The sequence below is a fragment of the Rhodnius prolixus genome, unplaced genomic scaffold, assembly GCF_049639745.1.
Source record: "Rhodnius prolixus isolate KJV_2025 unplaced genomic scaffold, Rpr scaffold_7, whole genome shotgun sequence".
In the NCBI taxonomy this organism is placed as follows: Eukaryota; Metazoa; Arthropoda; class Insecta; order Hemiptera; family Reduviidae; genus Rhodnius; species Rhodnius prolixus.
The window spans coordinates 27,723,889-27,742,352 of NW_027411582.1; the positions used below are offsets into that span (position 1 = coordinate 27,723,889).

The following is an 18,464-nucleotide window of genomic DNA, read 5'->3' on the forward strand; positions in this document are numbered from 1 at the left end:
ATAGTACCTAAACAGAATAATCATATGAATTTTTTTTTGAGCCTAAATAAATTGAACTCCGAAAACACGCAGATATCTTTTGCTGTTAGTCCTTTAAAAAAAAATATGAATAACTGGATGATCTGAGAATTCCTTCATTTCAAAGTATCTAGGAAAGTTAAGCTTCTGAAATTAAGGTAAAAAATTGCTGAATTTCAGTACTTAAGACTCGTACGAAATATATTGGCCTTAACTGGCTAACAAAATGAATAAATAATGTTCTTGGAGAAGACTCCAAAGAAATATTGAAGTCTGAATCCGGGAGAAAGCCTATCGCCAAGTAAAATTAGATGATGTGAAACTTGTAGATATCCTGGAAGTGAAAATAAAGGAAATATTCATCAAATCTTTTCGTACCTTTCAGAAATGGGACTTCCATGTCAAGGTAGGTTCTAAAGATGGTTTATTTTTCTAAGATTAAGGTCCGCTTAGAAATTTGAGCGGATTCTCCTCCAAATAGATATGATACAGTATCACATCAATATTCCCAGCAAATAAATCTAAAGGAATTAGCAAATAAAACTAAGAAGAATTGGGTAGAATTCCATCAAACATTTGGAACCAACCTTGTGATCTTAGTTTAATCTCTGAGAATAAACTGTAAAAATCATTAAAAGATCACTGCATTATTGTAAAAGATTACACTAATTTAAGAATTATCTATTAATCCTAATTGTTTGATATTGTGAGACGAATATCTCAGAAGTTGTAGAGAGATATGTCTAATTTTGCTATTAGCACGTTGAACTCCGAGAATTGATGGAGAGTCAGTTCGGCGTCCCAAAATATGTGCGAAGTTTAAAACAACAAAAAATATTATTTTGAAATGAGAAAATCGGTGAAAACTTAATACCAAAATGTAAAATAATTATGAATACTAAATTATGTTACGAATATTTTATCGCCAGAATAAAAATAAATGATTTTTCCTTAATAATCAAATCTTTGAAATTACTCAACATTCTTCCGCTGATTTTTATCTAATTTCCAGCATGTCATTCGGAGATGAGTGGTGGACGGTGATTTGACAGTATTTGTCGTCTGCGTTCCTCCCCTTACGGGTGGCATCCATTTTGACATAATCACATCTTTAAATTTAACTTTAATAAAACCTATTTATTAAAGAAAAAATTACAAAATTAAACCCGTTTTAAATTTAAAACTGTCGTTTATCCCATCTAAAAATGTACATGTATAGATATTAAAAACAAAGAGGTTGAAATAAAAATAATTATTTCCAACATTGGCATGCTTCGGAACGGAATCATCATTAAATGAGGCTTGATACAAATTTTCTCAGTAAATTCATTAATTATTCGTTTCTGTTTTCATTTTAGGCTCACGATGACCAAAAATAGCAGTACCAACACGAACACTAGTACTGCCCAATTCAATCTGAAAATAAATATACTTAATTACTTTCCGAAAGGAAAAACGTAATAATAAATAATTAAATAAATTAAATTCTTACGGCTTGTTCAAAATCATCAGACATTCCCATGGAAAGTTCAACATCCTTAGGATTAAAATTTAATTTTGCACAAACATTGTCTCTACATTCGAGTAAAGCCTGAAATAAGTTTTTTTTTGTTTATTTATCACTTCTCTAACAGGTTTGATGATATATTATAATTAATTAGGCAAGAGAACCAGTATAATATAAAGAGGCCAGCATATACAAGTAAGTTACTTGCCTATTCTTTTTTTTCCCGGTGTTTCGTCCAACAACCAAATTACTGTTGTGGTCGGAAACGGAAGCTCTTACTTTACTATTAACATTTTTTTGAAACAAATAAAAAGTAGGTGCAAACGGAAGTCAAAATTAGAATCTCTCACTTACAATTCATTAACCACTTTGCCAAACCCATCCAAATAGAGGCTTAAATAACCTTATATAATTTATTTACTACCCTCTGTTAATCTGAGAAAACACACATAGGTGTAGTTTGTATAGCCTGCAAGATCTAGGATTTCTATATTCTGGTGGTTCATTGTAATCTAACTTAATTTCTATAAGCACATGCATTTATAATTGTACTATAGAAAAAGAAATTGATCTCCTACAGGATCATAAAGACCGTATAAGAGCTCTAATAGGAATAATCGAAATGATTAGGCAGTTTCTTGACATTGAATTTCCCTGATTAATGTATTTTAGCATTAAGTATGCTCGTGTATTAAAGAATAAGAATATGAAATCACAACTTCTGCTGCATATTTTACAGTATTGTATTCACTCTAGACTGTATATTTACACTGGTTAGCAACAAAGGATTGGTTTTCATCTTCATCTTAGGCTCACGATGACCAAAAATTCGTAGCAACACTAACACTAGTACTGCCCAATTCAATCCTGAATCGTTAATGTTAACATCTCTCATCAATTTCGGGGTAGAGAGTAAATCGCATATTCGCTCTTCTTATTCATAAAGTTTTCTTTTGGCAAAAAAGAAATTACTTCATAATTACCAAAAAATCAGGATTTGGTCCTTTGGAAACATCGTATCCGTATTTTCCTATTGTCATAAGGCCTATGAATTTCAGTGATGGACAACTTTTAATTACAAACTCGACTAGATCACAACTTTTTTTAGGATCACAACCACCTTTTTCTGAAATAAATAAAATTAAATAAAAATGTAAAATGAAATTATAAACCAGTATTGGCAGTCGCTAGAAGCTCTTACATCATAAAATATAGCGAGATCAGCGAAGGCTAATGATAATATTTGAAGAGTAAATAATAGTAGAAGATAAGTTTCTTGTAATAGAGCTGATAGGGTAATTTATTGTGCGTACTTCCAAACTGGATCTCGACGAATTTAGTAAGAAATTAAAAAAACTGTGGAGGTAGCTCCCAGTTAAGCTTCAAGGCTAAGCCTACCCAAAATATTTTTGAATAAAAGAAACATTAGTTTTTTTATAACTTCTTTAAGCTAACAAAGTGTGGTAAAATACCTTCCTCTCTGCTAGTGTTTACTTGGACCATTATTCTTAGTGGCTCTTCTTTCTTCAATTTTTGCCAAGCAGTATCAAGAGCACTCGCTAATTTTTCCGAATCAACTGTTTCAACTAAGTACAAGCCAGGTGATGAGACTAATTTATTAACTTTATTTCTCTGAAGGTTTCCAATAAAATGCCATTTTATGTCTTTGCACTTTTCCAAAATCTAGGAACAATCAAGAGGTAATTAGTTAATATAACTTAATAAAAAAGGAAATAGTTTCAAGAAGTGCAATTATACTAACCTCAGCATCATTGCTCTTTTCACTTAATTCTTGGATATAATTTTCACCAAAATTCCTTTGACCCGCAGCATACGCTGAAATAATCAATTCCTTGGATTTAGTTTTACTTACTGCTACTAGTCTTGGTTTAAAGTCCTGATTAACAAAATAATAAATGTTATTTTTGAAAAATTCAATAACGATAAATAAAAATAAAAACATACTAGTCCATTTTTCAGGCAAACTGCGTTAATTCTGCTGCAGACACTTGCCAAACCTTTAACAATGTCGAACTCTGCCATAGTTACATAATTTAAAAAATAACCTAATAATTAAAATGAGAATTCTTGCCTTTTATAATCACTTTTATCATTTGATGTTATCTTTTAATATTTTGAAATATTTGCTAATGAAAGGTTATGCTAACACAAAGACGTCACAATTTACAACGATCACATTTCTTGAAAAGATAGCTTTTTATTTCTCATTTGGCTTTAAAACTGTAATTATCAATTAATTCAATGTAATTATTAATTAACTGTAATTAATTTTTAATTTTAATTGTAATCGTTAGAATCAAAATTACCTTAAATTATACATTATATTTTACAACTTTTTGTCAGGAGGGGGTACTTTACTGAATAGCCTTGTACCAAGCATAAACTCTCGCGTTTTCTCTTAGGATATCCTAGACATCTTGATGAAACTGTTATTGTTCTAATGCCACGTTCACGAGGTATTCTTCTATTTCGATCAGGCGATATGGTTAAAACCTATTTTTTTTTCAATGGTTTTGTGTCATCAGATTCTTTTACAGAAGCTTCTAATTGGTGTTCAAAAATCTTTTCTTTTGGTTGAAGACATACTTAAAAGAGAAAAATAAGATGGTTAAAATCAAGTATCGCAGGTCATCCACGCTTCACCCTGTATTTGGTACACCGAATGGGTCACATTCAGTCTAATTCTTGTTTAAAATATTTATTAACTATACACTCACAATTTTAAATACTAGTGTTGTTCTATTATCTTTATTTGCCGCCGCCTTCAAATTATGTTCTTATCTTAAAATTAGAAGATTCAGTTATCTAGACAATAATTTAACGCATAATTTAGATGAGAGACGTAAAAATAATAGTTTAACCCTAGATGTGTAATAAAATTCAAGCTAACTCTGGAATCTGTATGTTCTAATGATAGAAGAAAGTTTACGAAAGTTATTTACGTAGGTTACTCGTTGCATACTATTTCTATAATTTTTCAATTGACAAGTAATTTAGTTCTTTTGAGGCGTTGTTTATTGGACCTGGTTTATTGTTTCCTTAGTTTAGTCACCAATCCTAATTAGTGCTAAACATATGTTTTGATTAATAATTTGTTGATTATAATGAATTTACTTTTTCAGAAGCGTAGCTTCAGGTTTACAAGCTGTGTTTTTAGTACATTGTAATTATAAGTACATTTTTCTGTTTAGTTATCTTCGCGAAAGCCTTGCTTAGTAGGGAAGGGCAGTATCTATGGCAACATATCAACTTTTAGGGATACGAACGGTGTTTTCTGTATATTGTTTGCTGGTAAAAACTATTTTTCAGCTAAAGAAATAAAATCATATAAATATGCAGAAATTATTGAATGATGAACAGTATTTTATCAAAACATTTGCTGAAGAGATATTGGTAGAATGCTTTGCAAAAGGAGTTGAAATCGATGTCAGATTTGCTGAACATTTTGTAAGTTTATGATATAATAAACTTTCCTTTTTTTTGTGTGTGTGAATGAATATTTATTAAAAAAATAACTTCTTGATTTTGTAGATAAAATCGATAATTATAAATCCAGATCATGAATTTATTAAAGGTGGCGAAATAAATAAGAGCAAACTGGATACTCTTTTGCAATTAGGTGTAGAATTTTTCACTAGAGGGCCTACACCAGATGTGTCAGTTTTAAAGATACAAGCAATTTTCGCCATAGCATACTTGGATGATGGTTTGAGTTGAGAAAATATTCTTATATTTGTTTTGTTAATATTACAGTTAATTATCAGAGTAGTGAATTACAAGTTTTATCTGCAGCTTAATTTTGAATGCCTTGCCAAAAAAGAATCCTGAAAAGGACATATTTCTTTCGATTCTCTGGAGTACTAATGTCCATGATGACAAATACGACTTTCAATTAATTTTATTATCCGGTTGATTGAGTCATAATGAATCTTTGGGATTGAATTTCTATTTGGATTGTTGTGTATATAAATATATGAGTTTAAGAAAGCTTTAGATTACCAAAATTCTGGTTCATCACTGCTAGAAATAAATCATTTTGACAATGTTATTACTTACTTTTATCGGCTTCACCCTTGAAGTTCGTTCCAATAATCCTCTTTTTTTCCTTGATGTAAACCTCTGTCTGTCATCTTCCCCGTTATTTTATGGTACGAACTGTGGTATTTAAAAGCCTGATTGTGATCTCGCATGCTACGTGCAACTATATCCAATTTTATGCTAAAAACTGCACCATTGTTGGCAATGACAGTTTTGCAAAGACTGTACTTATGATCATGAACTCTATCAATGACAAAAGTTTTAATGTTTGTAATTTTATTTTAATTTTTTTGTAGAACATATTATCAAGGAACATAATGAGTTATTATTTGGCTATATTGAACCACTTATGCAATTTGTAACTGCCTTTGAAATTAAAAATCCAGCAGAAGATAATCCTGTTCTATTCAGAAAACTGATCTTACTTATTGGATTGCTTGGAGGAATAGGGGATCCTAGTTTGCCGAGAGAATATGAAGAACTTGAAGGTAGAAGTTGTTTGTTTTTAAAGTAAAAATAAATGATTAATATATATATATTTAAATTACAGCTGCTATGAACAGTGTGATTAGTGAACAAGAACTACAAAGTTTTGTTCGCCTTACATCGTTTCAGAAAAGAGAACAGATCTCAAAATTATCGCAAATTGTTATGGGGATAAGATTACGCAATAAACATAAAGGAAAAGGTGGTGGAGATATAGTTAACTGTGAGTAGTTAACATCTTTTCAATTTTTAAGTAAAATTAAAATGCTAGTTTAAGAAAATATAGAATATTCGGAATAAAGAACAAAAATTTTTCAGTACCGAAGTTAGTTAGTGATTCAATTGAAGCAACTCGACACAGACTAGAAAGGTATAAGAAGAAGTGTGAAATAAAAATTAGAGGTTTAACTAATTCATTATCAGATTATTACCATTGGGATCCATGCATTCAGGAGGTATTAATGTTTGATGAAAAAGGTGGGCCATATGATTCTGATGAACTTAAGACAGCCAAACAAACTCTATTATTATTTCATCAAGTTTCTGTTATTATAGGGTTAGTAATTATTATTATCATTGCTCATTATTCATGGTGATTTTTTTTTTTATCAATTATTTTGCATTTAATTTTATTATTGTACATAACAACTTACATAAACCTCACTCAAAAAAATTTTTAAAGAAGGTTTCTTTATAAACTACATTCGTATTACTAGGATCACTAATTTCTGGGAAACTCATGTTGGAACTGGTCAAACACAACTAACTATATAAGAAACACCAAGCTAAAACGAGGCTGTTCCTCAGGTTTCAGTGCTGAGGAGACGTTAAGAAGGAGTTGCTACCTTTTTTATTCAGACGGATAATTTAATGAATCAACGGTATTCATTGTATGAATACAATTTGTATGATTGGGGGTAGGAAATTATAAGTAAAGAATTCAATGAAACTAAGAGCAACCAGAAAAATTGCTTAAATTCCTTTCAGTTTATTGCGTGTGTATTAATAGTTACGAATGTGAGTAAGTTTTAAATTACACCAATTCACTATTTCTCTCAGACTGAATTTTTTTTTGCTTAAAGTACTTGAAAATCCTTCGGTTATCGAAATTTCATTTGTTTTATATATTTCGTTACGCCGGTAAGAAAAGTATTATTATTATTATTTTCTCTTACAAACTTCGCCCAAACCTCCACAACTAGATATGTTCTGGAAAACTGTATGAATTTTCGTGGAAGTCGTTCAAGTAATTTTACCCTTTAATTAAAAATTCATCTATAGTTTTCTAAATCGATTCTGGTAACTTAGAATTTTACAGCAACATATTGAAAGAATGAAACTTGATAGCAATAGCACTGTATACGACATGACAGCATGTTTAATGAGAATTAACGAAGATACTGAATTCCGAGCAATCGTACCAGTTGAAATTATTTATGTAAGTATTAATTAATATACTTTAATAAAACTTTAATAATTTGAATTGAAGTTTATTACCTTTTTTTAGCCAAAATTCTATGAATTATCGTTATACTGGAATAAATTTCAAAATATGATAATCCTATTAAGTTTTTTCAATAGGATGATAAAGAAAATGGATACCATAGTAAAGGTTGTAGTGCATTTGTTACTTTTTTGTTTCTGATTGTTAATAGACAGCCTAATTTTAATAATAATTTTATTTAGGAAACAGTTGCACTATTAAGCGATCTTGTAAAAGAAAAGCTATTTGAAAATGAATCAATGCATTCTGTTATTGAATATAAGGATGTAGTCAACCAGCAATTAGTTTCCCAGTGTGTAGTTCTTTATCCAGATGATGATAAATGTTTGAAAGTGCCATTAGAAGTAGGTAAACACGTTTTATTTAGTGATTAATGTGAAGTTACATTTGAAATACCTGTTTTATAAACTTAAATTTTAGCCCAGAACACATTTTTTTATTTATTACTTTATTATGAAACTATAAAATCAAAGATAGTTACTGTACCAGCTTAAAGAAAATCTTTAGAGTTAAGAAAAAATTAGAAATTATCCTTTCTTTAAGTAGCATTATCACATTTTTTAAATAATTTTACAAACTTTAAATATCTCGCAGTTATTTGGGGGTAGAATAAAAGCCAAACGTTGAGAAATAGCATTTTAAATGAAACATAAGTCAATATTGTAATTGTTTCAATACTGTACTTTCTCAAAAATCTCAAAAAATAAATATTCCTGAAGAAGAAAGTTATTATAATAAACGTTTTGTTTTAAAAAAAAACTATGTAAAAATTATATTTAAGTTTCATAAAGTATTTTTACTGAATTTTTAGTTGAATGGATTTTGTCCCGTATATTGCGGTGAGTGTGATGGTATGCTTTATAAGGCTGACCGGCATGTTGGAGTATTGAATTATCAGGATAAATATTATGGATTCAGAGACTGCTTTGCTGCCCAATTATTTGGATCAGATCCAGAATGGTTTGTTAATATCTTTTTTGACAGGATTAAGTATTATATAATAGATATATGTATCAAGTCCATTAAGACAACAGGTTAAAGAAGTTAAATATATATATATTTTTTAAAAAACTTCTTGAACTTCTAGTTTTTAAATGAGCCGAGATACATGAAGATAAAATTTACGTACACTCGAAATATTCTAGGATTTTCGTATTTGGGTCCAAATAATGCGCTTAAGAAAAATCAACAAGAATGACCCGAATTAAAATAATTCCAGAACCTCTTCTTTTTCTTATTCATGCATTATGAACAATCTAACAACTGTAAAGAGAATAACCTAAGCTCTTTCATACACGTATTGTTCCGACCAAAGATGCTTAACTAAATCTCTTTATAATTCAAATAATCATGAATAATAAAGAGGGTAAGTTTTTACATGGCAGCTACTGGGGCTTTACGAACCCCCGGGCTTTTACCTGAGTACAGTACACCGTGCGCACTCACCAGAACAGTACACATCTCACCTACACACAATACACCCCACACTTCAGACAAAGGACAATTACAGTACATGACCTAGGGTCTCCGCCCCTAGGGCCCTGAGAAGGGTAGCCTGTCCAGAGGCTAAGAGGAGGCAGCCCCTCCATTGGAATCGGGAGCTTTGGGCTGATAACCCACTCTCCTTAAATTAACATATTACGAAACCGAATAATGAAAAAGCCGGACTGAACCTATGGCAACAACAAGGCAAGCGTCACAAGGATTATAGATTTGGATTTTGGAATGTCTTATCGTTGTATAGACCCGGAGCATTGCAATTGCTTCTAAATGAATTAGATAAACACAGAGTGGACTTGGCGGCCGTGCAGGAGATCAGGTGGACTGGACATGGGTTAATAGAGAAGAGAAATCACGTGGTGTACTATAGTGGCGATGAGAGAAAGCACATATTTGGAACCGGATTTGTGGTGAATAGACGAATAAAGGACCTAGTGATAGACTTTAAACCGGTTAACTCAAGATTATGCTACCTACGCGTTAAAGGAAGATTCTATAATTATAGCCTGATAAGTGGGCATGCACCAACTGAGGCCTCTGACGATGGAGAGAAGGATGACTTCTATGATCAATTGGAGAGACTGGTGGATGGCTGCCCGCGGCATGATATTAAGATGGCCCTGGGAGATTTTAATGCGCAGGTAGGGCAAGAAAAGTTATATTACCCTGCTATTGGTGGACACAGTATGCATACGGCGTCTAATGATAACGGACGGAGGCTGATTAACTTCGCAGCTGCAAAGGATATGGTGATTGGGAGCACCGTTTTCCCGCATAAAAGAATACATAAGGCCACTTGGAGATCGCCGGATGGTACCACACAGAACCAGATTGACCACTTACTTATTTGCGCAAGATATAAGTCTAGCCTACTAGACGTACGCTCATACAGAGGTGCAAACATCGACTCTGATCATTACTTAGTGATTGCGAAAGTGAGAGCTAAAATTAGTAATGTGAGGCAAATGCATAGACAAAAGACCAAGAGACTCAATACTGCTATGTTTAAGACGGAGGCCGTGAAGGAAAAATACATGGAAGAACTGAGTAACAACCTAACAAGCCTCAGTCCTGGAGAAAGTGTAGACGAGCAGTGGACAAATTGTGTTGAGGCAATCGATAAAGCTGCCCGCTCCGTCATTGGATATGAGCAAGCCCATGGAAGAAACCCCTGGTTCGATGAACAGTGCCAGATTATTACAGAGCTAAAGAACAAGGCCTACAAGAGAATGCTACAAGTAAGATCGACTAGGGCATCAAAGGAAGAGTACAAGGCATGGAGGAGAAGAGAGAAGAAGGTGCACAGGAGGAAAAAGAGACAGTGGGAAAAAAGCGGAATCCAAAAAATTGAGGAGCTAAGAAGCTCGAAAGATACTAGACGGTTCTTTCAGAAGGTTAACCGAGTTAGGACCCCGTTTAAGTCAAAATTAGGCCCCTGCCGCCTGGTGGATGGATCTCTAGCGTCCAATGATGAAGGAATTTTGAACCGATGGGTAGAATTTTTTGAAGAATTGATGAACGGTAATATGCAGGAGGAGACCAGCCCGAGAGAGGAGTATTGTGAAGAGATAGAACCCCCAGAAGAAAGTGAAATAATAGAGGCATTGGAAAAACTGAAGTGTAACAAAGCTCCTGGTCCGGACAATCTACCATCTGAACTCCTAAAATATGGAGGTAATGATCTTGTTAGGATTCTACAGGAAATTTTTCTAAAGGTTTGGACTACAGAACAAATGCCACCATCCTGGAGTATGGCAATAATTTGCCCAATATTTAAGAAGGGAGATCATTTGGACTGTAATAATTATAGAGGAATATCTTTATTAAACTGCGCCTACAAGGTTCTATCGAATATTATTTATAAAAGACTGCTCCCGCATGCCGAAAGGGAGATAGGAAATTATCAATGTGGTTTCAGGAGTAACAAATCAACGACAGATCAGCTATTCTCCTTGCGTATGATCTTGGAAAAAAGTAGGGAATTTAATATCACCACCCACCACATCTTTGTCGATTACAAGTCGGCCTATGATAGCGTTCTGCGGAAGGAGCTTTATGAGGCTTTATTAGAGATGTCTGTACCCCCAAAACTTGTTCGACTGATTCGGATGACTATGGAAGGCTCTAACTGTGCTGTTCGAATACAAGGTACCCTCTCCAGAGACTTTGAATGTGGGAGAGGATTAAGACAGGGGGACGCACTGTCGTGCTTACTGTTCAATATGGCGCTAGAAAAGGCCCTGCGAGATTCTGGAACCCAATTGAAAGGAACGATCTTCGATAAAACCATTCAGATCTTAGCATACGCCGATGACGTTGACATAATCGGGAGATCTCTCGAGAGGGTGAAAGAAGTATTTCTGTGTTTAGATGAAGCTGCGAAGAAATTAGGCCTAGTTGTCAACGAAGCCAAGACTAAGTATATGCGGACTGGTGGAGATGGTACAGGCGGTGGTGGCACCGATGTGGCGGTGGGTTCATATAAATTCGAGAGGGTTGACCACTTTAAGTACCTCGGATCCGTAGTTACCCAAGGTAATGAAATATCAGCAGAGGTCCAAAGTAGAACAATAAGCGCGAACCGATGCTACTTTGGACTCGTCAAGCAGATGAAAAGCAAGCTGATATCTAGGGAGACTAAGATCATCCTCTACAAGTCACTAATTCGCCCAGTTTTAACTTATGGTTCGGAAACGTGGGCTTTTTCAAAAACAGATGAAAAAGACCTCCTGATTTTCGAGAGGAAGATTTTAAGAAGAATATTTGGACCAATACGGGATGGCCCGACTTGGCGAAAACGCACTAATTCGGAAATCTACTCACTCTACAAAGAACCGAACATAAGTAAAACGATAAGGATAGGCAGACTAAGATGGGCAGGACACGTGGCTAGAATGGGTGATGATGACGTGCCGAGGAGGCTTATGGAAATGGTGCTACACGGCGGTAGGAAGAGAGGCAGGCCAAAGTTACGTTGGCTGGACGGAGTGAGGGAGGATGCCCTGGCGTTGTTGGGCGTACGTAACTGGAAAGTGGCTGCCCAAAATAGGGAAAACTGGCGGAAGTATTTAACGGAGGCCAAGGTTCGCTAGACGGACTGTCGCGCCGAATAAGAAGAAGAAGAAGTTTTTACATGAAGTTGATATATTCTCTGAGCTTTAAAGACTGTCCCAGACAGGAATGAATTTCCCTTGCCTTATAGCCAAACTACTGACTCTGCAATGAATAGCCCCAAAGAGATTACTTCTCCAGTCCCTCTAGTAAATCCTCAAATAAAAGCACAGGATTTCGAACAGAAACTGGCCAAGCTGGCATTCCCTCTTTCAAATTTGGTTAGGTATTCATTCTTTCGAGTTTACTCTAAGAGAAATTAGTCTATAAAACAATAATAAAAAATAAATTATAAATGATTTTTTTTATCAATCTCATACAATTTTATCTCAGGTAATATTATTTAAAAATAAACTAACGCTGAAATAATTTTTAGGTATGTTACAAAAATTATTGATTTTACAAGAAGAAATATGAATTATATGGACTTATTCAATTTACGGTCCCTTATACTGAAAATGTCCATTGATGTATTGTAAGTATTAGATTAATTTACATATTATGAGAAATGTGATTATATAATATATATATTACATAATTTTAAATTTACATAATATTAAATGCGGTTACTTCGTTCTTATCCCTGCCACAAAATATGTAAAAATAAACACTACTTCGCAGATTCGTGTAATAATCAAGATTGGTGACGAACGTAATTTTGCATTAGAAAAATTCTTAGCTTCCCAATAATTTTTTATTTATTTATTGATCTCTTGCATTTTCTTACCATTTATGTGTTTACAGATTGATATCAATCGAATCTGATCCAACATTAGTAATGGATGCTTCAACACAAACAGATCTACATATAAAACAAAGGGATATTGACCCAATTTATAATTCTAGCATTTGGGCGTGGAGAAAATCATTATGCGACAAGGTTTGGTGTTAATCATATAAACATGTACTTCATGTGGTTTGATAATTTAATTACTAACAAAAATTCTCGATTTCCAGGCAAATATGATCCATTTAAGTACACATTCATCTCAGACTTATATTTCAATATTTAAATCGTCCATATGGACACAAACAGTGAGAAATAAAGATGTTGCTGTTCAAACCATGATTGACGATTATACATATATGCCTACATTATCTACATTCTTGTATGGAATTAGAGGTATCCCAATGTTACCTGAGCCACATGTTATTAATTTAACCAGACCTGTTGAAGAGCTTCCATTTAATGCATATTAGTAGATTGGAATTAATAAAACTTTATAGAATGAAAAATTCTATTTCTTAATTTAATGAAATTTAAATTTTAGTAGAGTGTTATGTATTATTGGGTCAGTTTGTAAACAAAAGCGCCCAGTGGTGCTCCTCAATCGAGATACATAGTCTGAAAAAAAGCTAAATGTATGTAATAAAATGTTACGTATTAGTCCGCTCAGTTAAACTTTAACAATCCAATATATTTCTACCCAGATGAATCTAATGTTGACCAAATTTTCACTGTTAATATAACTAAAACTAATTTTAAACTCAATTTTCTTATATTTAAATTTTTTTGTAGTGAATGTGTTGTGCTATTATTTGATTTGATTTAAGGAACTTGATTAAATTACTGCAAAAACCATTGATAGTATTTTCTAGGTTTACATTAGTCACAATTTATTCTTTAAAATATTATTTAGGAGAGAACAATTATTGGATTTATTTATTTATTTTAATTGTAAAATATATCAATGACAATAATAAAACAAGTATTTTCATTCAGAATTTTTTTTTTTTAAATAATATTTCCGTCCATATTACCTTTTGAAAATAATTTTTCCAATGGCTGTAGTCCTAAAAGAATATTAACAATATACTGCAAGTTGATTTACTTTATTGAATACTTTAGGATTTCTCCTAACAGTAGTTCTGCTTTTCAAAATACCATTAAAGCACTGATAGCAATTTTGACAAAAATTGAACTTTTACTAAAAACACTCGTTTGGAGTTACAGAGGAAAGAATAATGTAATTATTATTTTAAAATACTGGGCTATACATTTTTTGAAATGTAGATACTGATATCGACCTTTAAATACTACACATCTAATCTAATAGTGATTGGAGGTCAGTAAGCGAAAATTAAAAGAATCTTCATTGTTAAAATAATTTTTTTTAAAAAAAGAAGAATAGTTCAAGCAAGAACCCCAGCCATATCCGTTCCTGAATTCTCTTTTTCAAGGAAAATTTATAACCAAAAGTCAAAGGAAATTTTATTCTATGAACACGCTAAACCACCTTTTACAAAGTTAAGGTGGTAAGAAGTTCGACATTTGCAATTAGAATAGCAAAATCATTTACTGATTACAAATGGATAACAAGTTTGCAAGAAGGCCTCCAAGCATTTAAGGTGGTGAGCGCTTCAGAAAACCTAAACCTCTACTAATGAGGGTTAATTTTCCAGATTTTTCAAATTTTACTTTTTACATCACTAAATGTGCTTAACTTGCTTGACTATAAAGGCCTCAATATGTGACTGTTAAACCTGTAACAAAGTTCATTGTGAGAATATTCACTAAGATAATTTTACAAACTTTCTATGAGTTATTTAGTTGCATCTTCGTACTCTCGCCGAAGCCTAACTCAACCATAAATTCATTCAGAAATTTTTCCAGGTTTCACAGCTCAAATTTTCTAATCTTACTAGACAAGATACTGCCATTATCACATGATAATATGAAAATAAAGAAAGAGGCTTTCTTAATTACCTATTCATTTTTACCATTTAACCACTTTTAACTAATAAAAGAAGATTAAAATGTTCCTTTGTCAATGTTTCTAAATTTTAATGATATCCCAATAATAAAAGAAAACTGATCGAATCAATGTTTAAATTTGTGAAAATAGAAAATGATTTTTGTGTTTATAACTTGAGTAAATTTGCTAAAAATCACTGTTTTAGCTAATCAGAAAATGGTTCACAATTAAATTGTTTAACAATGTAATGTAAATTTATTAAATGATATTTTAATTTAGTTTCCCTTATTTCCTGTTACATTTAAGTTCCTTTATTTAATATGCGTTATGTAGTATTTAAAACAGTAAAAAGAAAATTTAATTTAGATGTTACACATTTGTCTTTAAGCACGGTTTGTCAGAGCAGATTTTCGGCATTGTGATTTCTCTCCTGAAATAATATTGTAAGGTTCCTGAGCAAGAAAAAAGGGTTTTAATTTGTCATAACACCCTTAGAGTACAAGTATAAGTACTGAAGATGACATAGTTCCGAGGTTGAAACCTTGGCAAAAAAAAGTAAACAAAATAATTATTACTAAAATTGACTATAATTTTTCGTGTTTTTGTTATTTAAGCAAAATGGGCAGCTTCATTGCACATTTAATATTGATATGAATTAAAGATTTATGTGTGGAATATTGTTTCAGAAAAAGTGACTGATTAATTAATTAATTCTGTTATTTTTTAAAGTTGCGAAAAGAAGAAGTCATTTTTTTTATTTGTCTTACGCCTAGTAAGGGAAGATATCGCAAACGTGCAGATTTGGCATTTTGAAATTGCACTGTAAATATCCGTTCAGAGGTCTAGTCCGGAAGTGTTTTTTACTAATTAGTCTGTATATGTGTGTGCAGCATAACTCAAAAAGGAAAATCATAATTTGATGTTTCGACTAGGTTCTACCAGAGGACACGACAATAAGGTTTGAGAGGCGGATTAAATTCTCTTTAATGTACATTTTACTTCAGTTTTATCCTTCTTGTTTACACAAAAGATTAAACTATCTCAGACATAATACTGATTACTGAAGTATTAAAGATTAATATCTTAAAATATATTTTCTACTATCCATCAAGTCTTCATAAATTAATTTATAATTAAGTTTTATTTTCTTTCTTTTTGGAAGCAATACCAATATCTCTCCCAGAATAAGTATAAGCATCGCTTAACATACTATAATGATGATCATGGTCATGATATGAGCCGCTGTAATATGGTTTAGCGATTATATCATATTGTGTTATTTTACCGTACGCCGAAGGTGGGCTGTTAAAATTATTAAGTCCAGGGGCTCCTTGGGCGCCTCTTAGCAGTGACATGAATAGTGCTAGCATTGAAGCCATCAGCGCTTTACCGACTAAAGTAGCCAGCAAACCAAAAGCAACAACCGCTAGTGCACCTATCGCATACTTTCCTTTCTTCCCACGTCCTGAAAAAAAGAAGAAGTGAAACTAAGGATCATTTTCACGGTTTCGTCTTTATCTGATTATTAAGATGTCCTGCTTTTAAATTTCCACTGTTTAACTGCAGCCTAAGTAAATCACTCGAGGAAAATTGATCCCAATATTCTTAACTTCGATAGTTCTTAAGCAAGATTGACGTTTAGGCTCTTTATAGTTTCTTGAAAGAGTAATAATTGACAGTGCTTTGGAAATGAGATTTTGAAGAGGTGTTTAAGAAAGACAGCACTGGACAAGATTCTTAATTAAAATACAACGTTGTGATTTAAACTAAATTTGAAAGAGAGTTTTAAGATGAGCCTAAGCTTAATCAAAATCAAGTTAAAGGTTTACGAAAAACCGTCAGTCTTATGGCCAAAATAGTTAATGTAAAGAATTGTACAAGTTATAATTCAGGGTGCTGTATTTCTGGCTTTTACGAGCAGTTTATGCCATTTTTATATTAGGTTTTGTTTAATCTCATAAAGAAAGTGTATTTCTTTTTCGTTTTTCTTCTAGGATGATAATTCACTAACTCTGCAAGACTAACAGATTCATAAAGAAGAAAAAACATGAACTCTTACCTGACCATACATCCTCACTGAATGACTTGATATCATATAAAACACTTGACTGGTCAAGACGCATTGTCACATTAAGTGAACTAATGTATTCCAATGCAGAGGCCCAAAGAAATTTATCGAGATCTGAATTGGGTAGAGTTTGTGTAGCTAATTCCAATTCATTTGCTAAACGCTTAGTCTTTTCTGTGCTCAGCAACGTTATCCCAGACATTAGATTTATTCTTGACATTCTTCCCAAATGTACCATCAGCCGCAACAAATCCAATTTGAAACATGTTGATGAGTAATAAAATAATGAACACTTGGGCTGTGCTTGCTGAGAAAAGTAAAAAAAGAAGAAAAGTAGTGTGAATCCTTAAACAACTTTCAATGATTGCAATTATTATAATTAGAGTACAAATATTTTTCTCAAATTTGAAATTTCATGAAAAGTTTATTCTTTGTGGTCCTTAAACTGAGAATGCTTCCTCAATTTAGCACAGCATACTACCAGACAAATCAGTTTCTACAAAAGCACTAACAACTCTCGCGCTAAGTTGTTTAAAACTAAGTCTATACATCGCTTTTTCGTAAAATAATTTTTATGGAAAATAATTTAGAATACCTAATAGTACAACTTCCAAAAATAAAAACAAAATTGAAGATAACTCTCTAATAAAAATGCAAAGTTCGAAAAATCTTATCGAATGACAAATGGCATTCAACAGTTTCACATCAAAGCTATATGTATTTTGAACATAAACAACAAATAAATAAAAGAGTCTATTAAAATTAAAAACTGTTGATCCCTTTATACATCGTTACTTTGATTATTCAAATACGCAAATCCCAACCTATAGTTTAAGTCTTTCATAATCGAAGAGGAAGATTCATCGAGAACAAGAAAATGGGCAAATGGAATGTTTAAATGGGAACCTTACCTCTTTCATTTTCTCACGCTTCTGGTCCAATATTTCGTTAGCTACAATTGCAACAAAAGCTGCTAATATTACCATACATTTAACTCCGTACATGTTACAACAATTACTAAACATTTTTCAGGAAGTTCTTCAACATTTTATATCACCCCACTTCGTTACAACCGCAACAGCGTTTTAAGATTAACAACAATAATATAAAAAAAAAAACATATCTTTAATGAACCAAATCCTGCATCTTTGGCCCTTACCGTTTTTTAACCCACAACAAAGGCAGAGAAGGGGAAACTAATTATTTTAATAAAGAGGTCAACTATTTTCATCAATATTGTGTGGAATTAGCCGAAAATTTACTTACCTCAAAGAGACCTGGAGTTAACACCAAAATAATGTTAAATGTTCAAACCTTTAAACTGATAGAAAATTATCAAAGTAATAAATAAATTATTAGTTTTGGAGCAGAAAAAGACCCTTATCGTAATCCTTGTTATTGAAACAGATTTTTTTGAGGACATGACGCCCGAATCTCCAGAGAGGAAACTGGGAGGTGAATAAAAGAAGTAATAAAGAAAATAGAGCAAATAAGGTATAATAATTAAAACTACAG

The 18,464-nt window shown here is 32.4% G+C and overlaps 3 protein-coding genes across 7 annotated transcripts; 1 reads left to right on the forward strand and 2 right to left on the reverse strand.

The window, feature by feature from the left end:
* The first annotated feature begins 48 nt into the window (after window positions 1-48).
* LOC141447269 (cilia- and flagella-associated protein 206) lies at window positions 49-13,421 on the forward strand. Of its 3 annotated transcripts, none has more exons than XM_074114652.1 (14): window positions 49-176; window positions 268-424; window positions 4,856-4,993; window positions 5,078-5,258; window positions 5,881-6,072; window positions 6,135-6,293; window positions 6,389-6,626; window positions 7,379-7,508; window positions 7,578-7,682; window positions 7,757-7,918; window positions 8,386-8,534; window positions 12,562-12,660; window positions 12,930-13,065; window positions 13,143-13,421. In XM_074114652.1, the coding sequence occupies exons 3-14, from the start codon at window positions 4,880-4,882 to the stop codon at window positions 13,383-13,385; spliced, it is 1,908 nt and encodes a 635-aa protein (XP_073970753.1). In that variant the 5' UTR covers window positions 49-176; window positions 268-424; window positions 4,856-4,879; the 3' UTR covers window positions 13,386-13,421. The 3 variants fall into 3 exon arrangements, with proteins under 3 accessions (XP_073970753.1, XP_073970754.1, XP_073970752.1); XM_074114653.1 differs by adding an exon at window positions 1,653-1,720 and having other exon boundaries at window positions 153-424; XM_074114651.1 differs by lacking the exons at window positions 49-176; window positions 268-424 and adding an exon at window positions 3,925-4,002 and having other exon boundaries at window positions 4,084-4,993.
* Window positions 1,135-3,712, reverse strand: LOC141447272 (pyridoxal phosphate homeostasis protein). 2 transcript variants are annotated; one of them, XM_074114658.1, is made up of 7 exons: window positions 3,618-3,712; window positions 3,491-3,543; window positions 3,288-3,422; window positions 2,998-3,208; window positions 2,509-2,651; window positions 1,511-1,609; window positions 1,135-1,434 (listed from the first exon to the last, which is right to left on the reverse strand). In XM_074114658.1, the coding sequence occupies exons 1-7, from the start codon at window positions 3,637-3,639 to the stop codon at window positions 1,348-1,350; spliced, it is 750 nt and encodes a 249-aa protein (XP_073970759.1). In that variant the 5' UTR covers window positions 3,640-3,712; the 3' UTR covers window positions 1,135-1,347. The 2 variants fall into 2 exon arrangements, with proteins under 2 accessions (XP_073970759.1, XP_073970758.1); XM_074114657.1 differs by having other exon boundaries at window positions 3,491-3,630.
* A 474-nt stretch (window positions 13,422-13,895) lies between the features above and the next one.
* On the reverse strand, window positions 13,896-18,087 carry LOC141447271 (uncharacterized). Of its 2 annotated transcripts, XM_074114656.1 has the most exons (4): window positions 17,861-18,082; window positions 16,941-17,256; window positions 16,167-16,346; window positions 13,896-14,669 (listed from the first exon to the last, which is right to left on the reverse strand). In XM_074114656.1, exons 1-4 carry the CDS (start codon window positions 17,972-17,974, stop codon window positions 14,650-14,652), a joined length of 630 nt encoding a protein of 209 aa, XP_073970757.1. In that variant the 5' UTR covers window positions 17,975-18,082; the 3' UTR covers window positions 13,896-14,649. The 2 variants fall into 2 exon arrangements, with proteins under 2 accessions (XP_073970757.1, XP_073970756.1); XM_074114655.1 differs by having other exon boundaries at window positions 13,896-16,346; window positions 17,861-18,087.
* Window positions 18,088-18,464: the final 377 nt, after the last annotated feature.

What these genes read in the sequence shown, in the direction of transcription:
- LOC141447272 (XM_074114657.1), bottom strand. Translation starts at nt 3,568, where the DNA reads ATGGCAGAGTTCGACATTGTTAAAGGTTTGGCAAGTGTCTGCAGCAGA. An exon ending in AAAAGAGCAATGATGCTGAG is followed by an intron (nt 3,209 to 3,287) that starts GTTAGTATAATT and finishes GATTGTTCCTAG; the next exon opens with ATTTTGGAAAAGTGCAAAGA. An exon ending in CTGATGATTTTGAACAAGCC is followed by an intron (nt 1,435 to 1,510) that starts GTAAGAATTTAA and finishes ATTTATTTTCAG; the next exon opens with ATTGAATTGGGCAGTACTAG.
- LOC141447269 (XM_074114652.1), top strand. Translation starts at nt 4,880, where the DNA reads ATGCAGAAATTATTGAATGATGAACAGTATTTTATCAAAACATTTGCT. An exon ending in AGAATATGAAGAACTTGAAG is followed by an intron (nt 6,073 to 6,134) that starts GTAGAAGTTGTT and finishes TTTAAATTACAG; the next exon opens with CTGCTATGAACAGTGTGATT. An exon ending in AAAATGTCCATTGATGTATT is followed by an intron (nt 12,661 to 12,929) that starts GTAAGTATTAGA and finishes ATGTGTTTACAG; the next exon opens with ATTGATATCAATCGAATCTG.
- LOC141447271 (XM_074114655.1), bottom strand. Translation starts at nt 17,974, where the DNA reads ATGTTTAGTAATTGTTGTAACATGTACGGAGTTAAATGTATGGTAATA. An exon ending in AGCGTGAGAAAATGAAAGAG is followed by an intron (nt 17,257 to 17,860) that starts GTAAGGTTCCCA and finishes TACTTTTCTCAG; the next exon opens with CAAGCACAGCCCAAGTGTTC. An exon ending in CAGTGAGGATGTATGGTCAG is followed by an intron (nt 16,347 to 16,940) that starts GTAAGAGTTCAT and finishes TCTTTTTTTCAG; the next exon opens with GACGTGGGAAGAAAGGAAAG.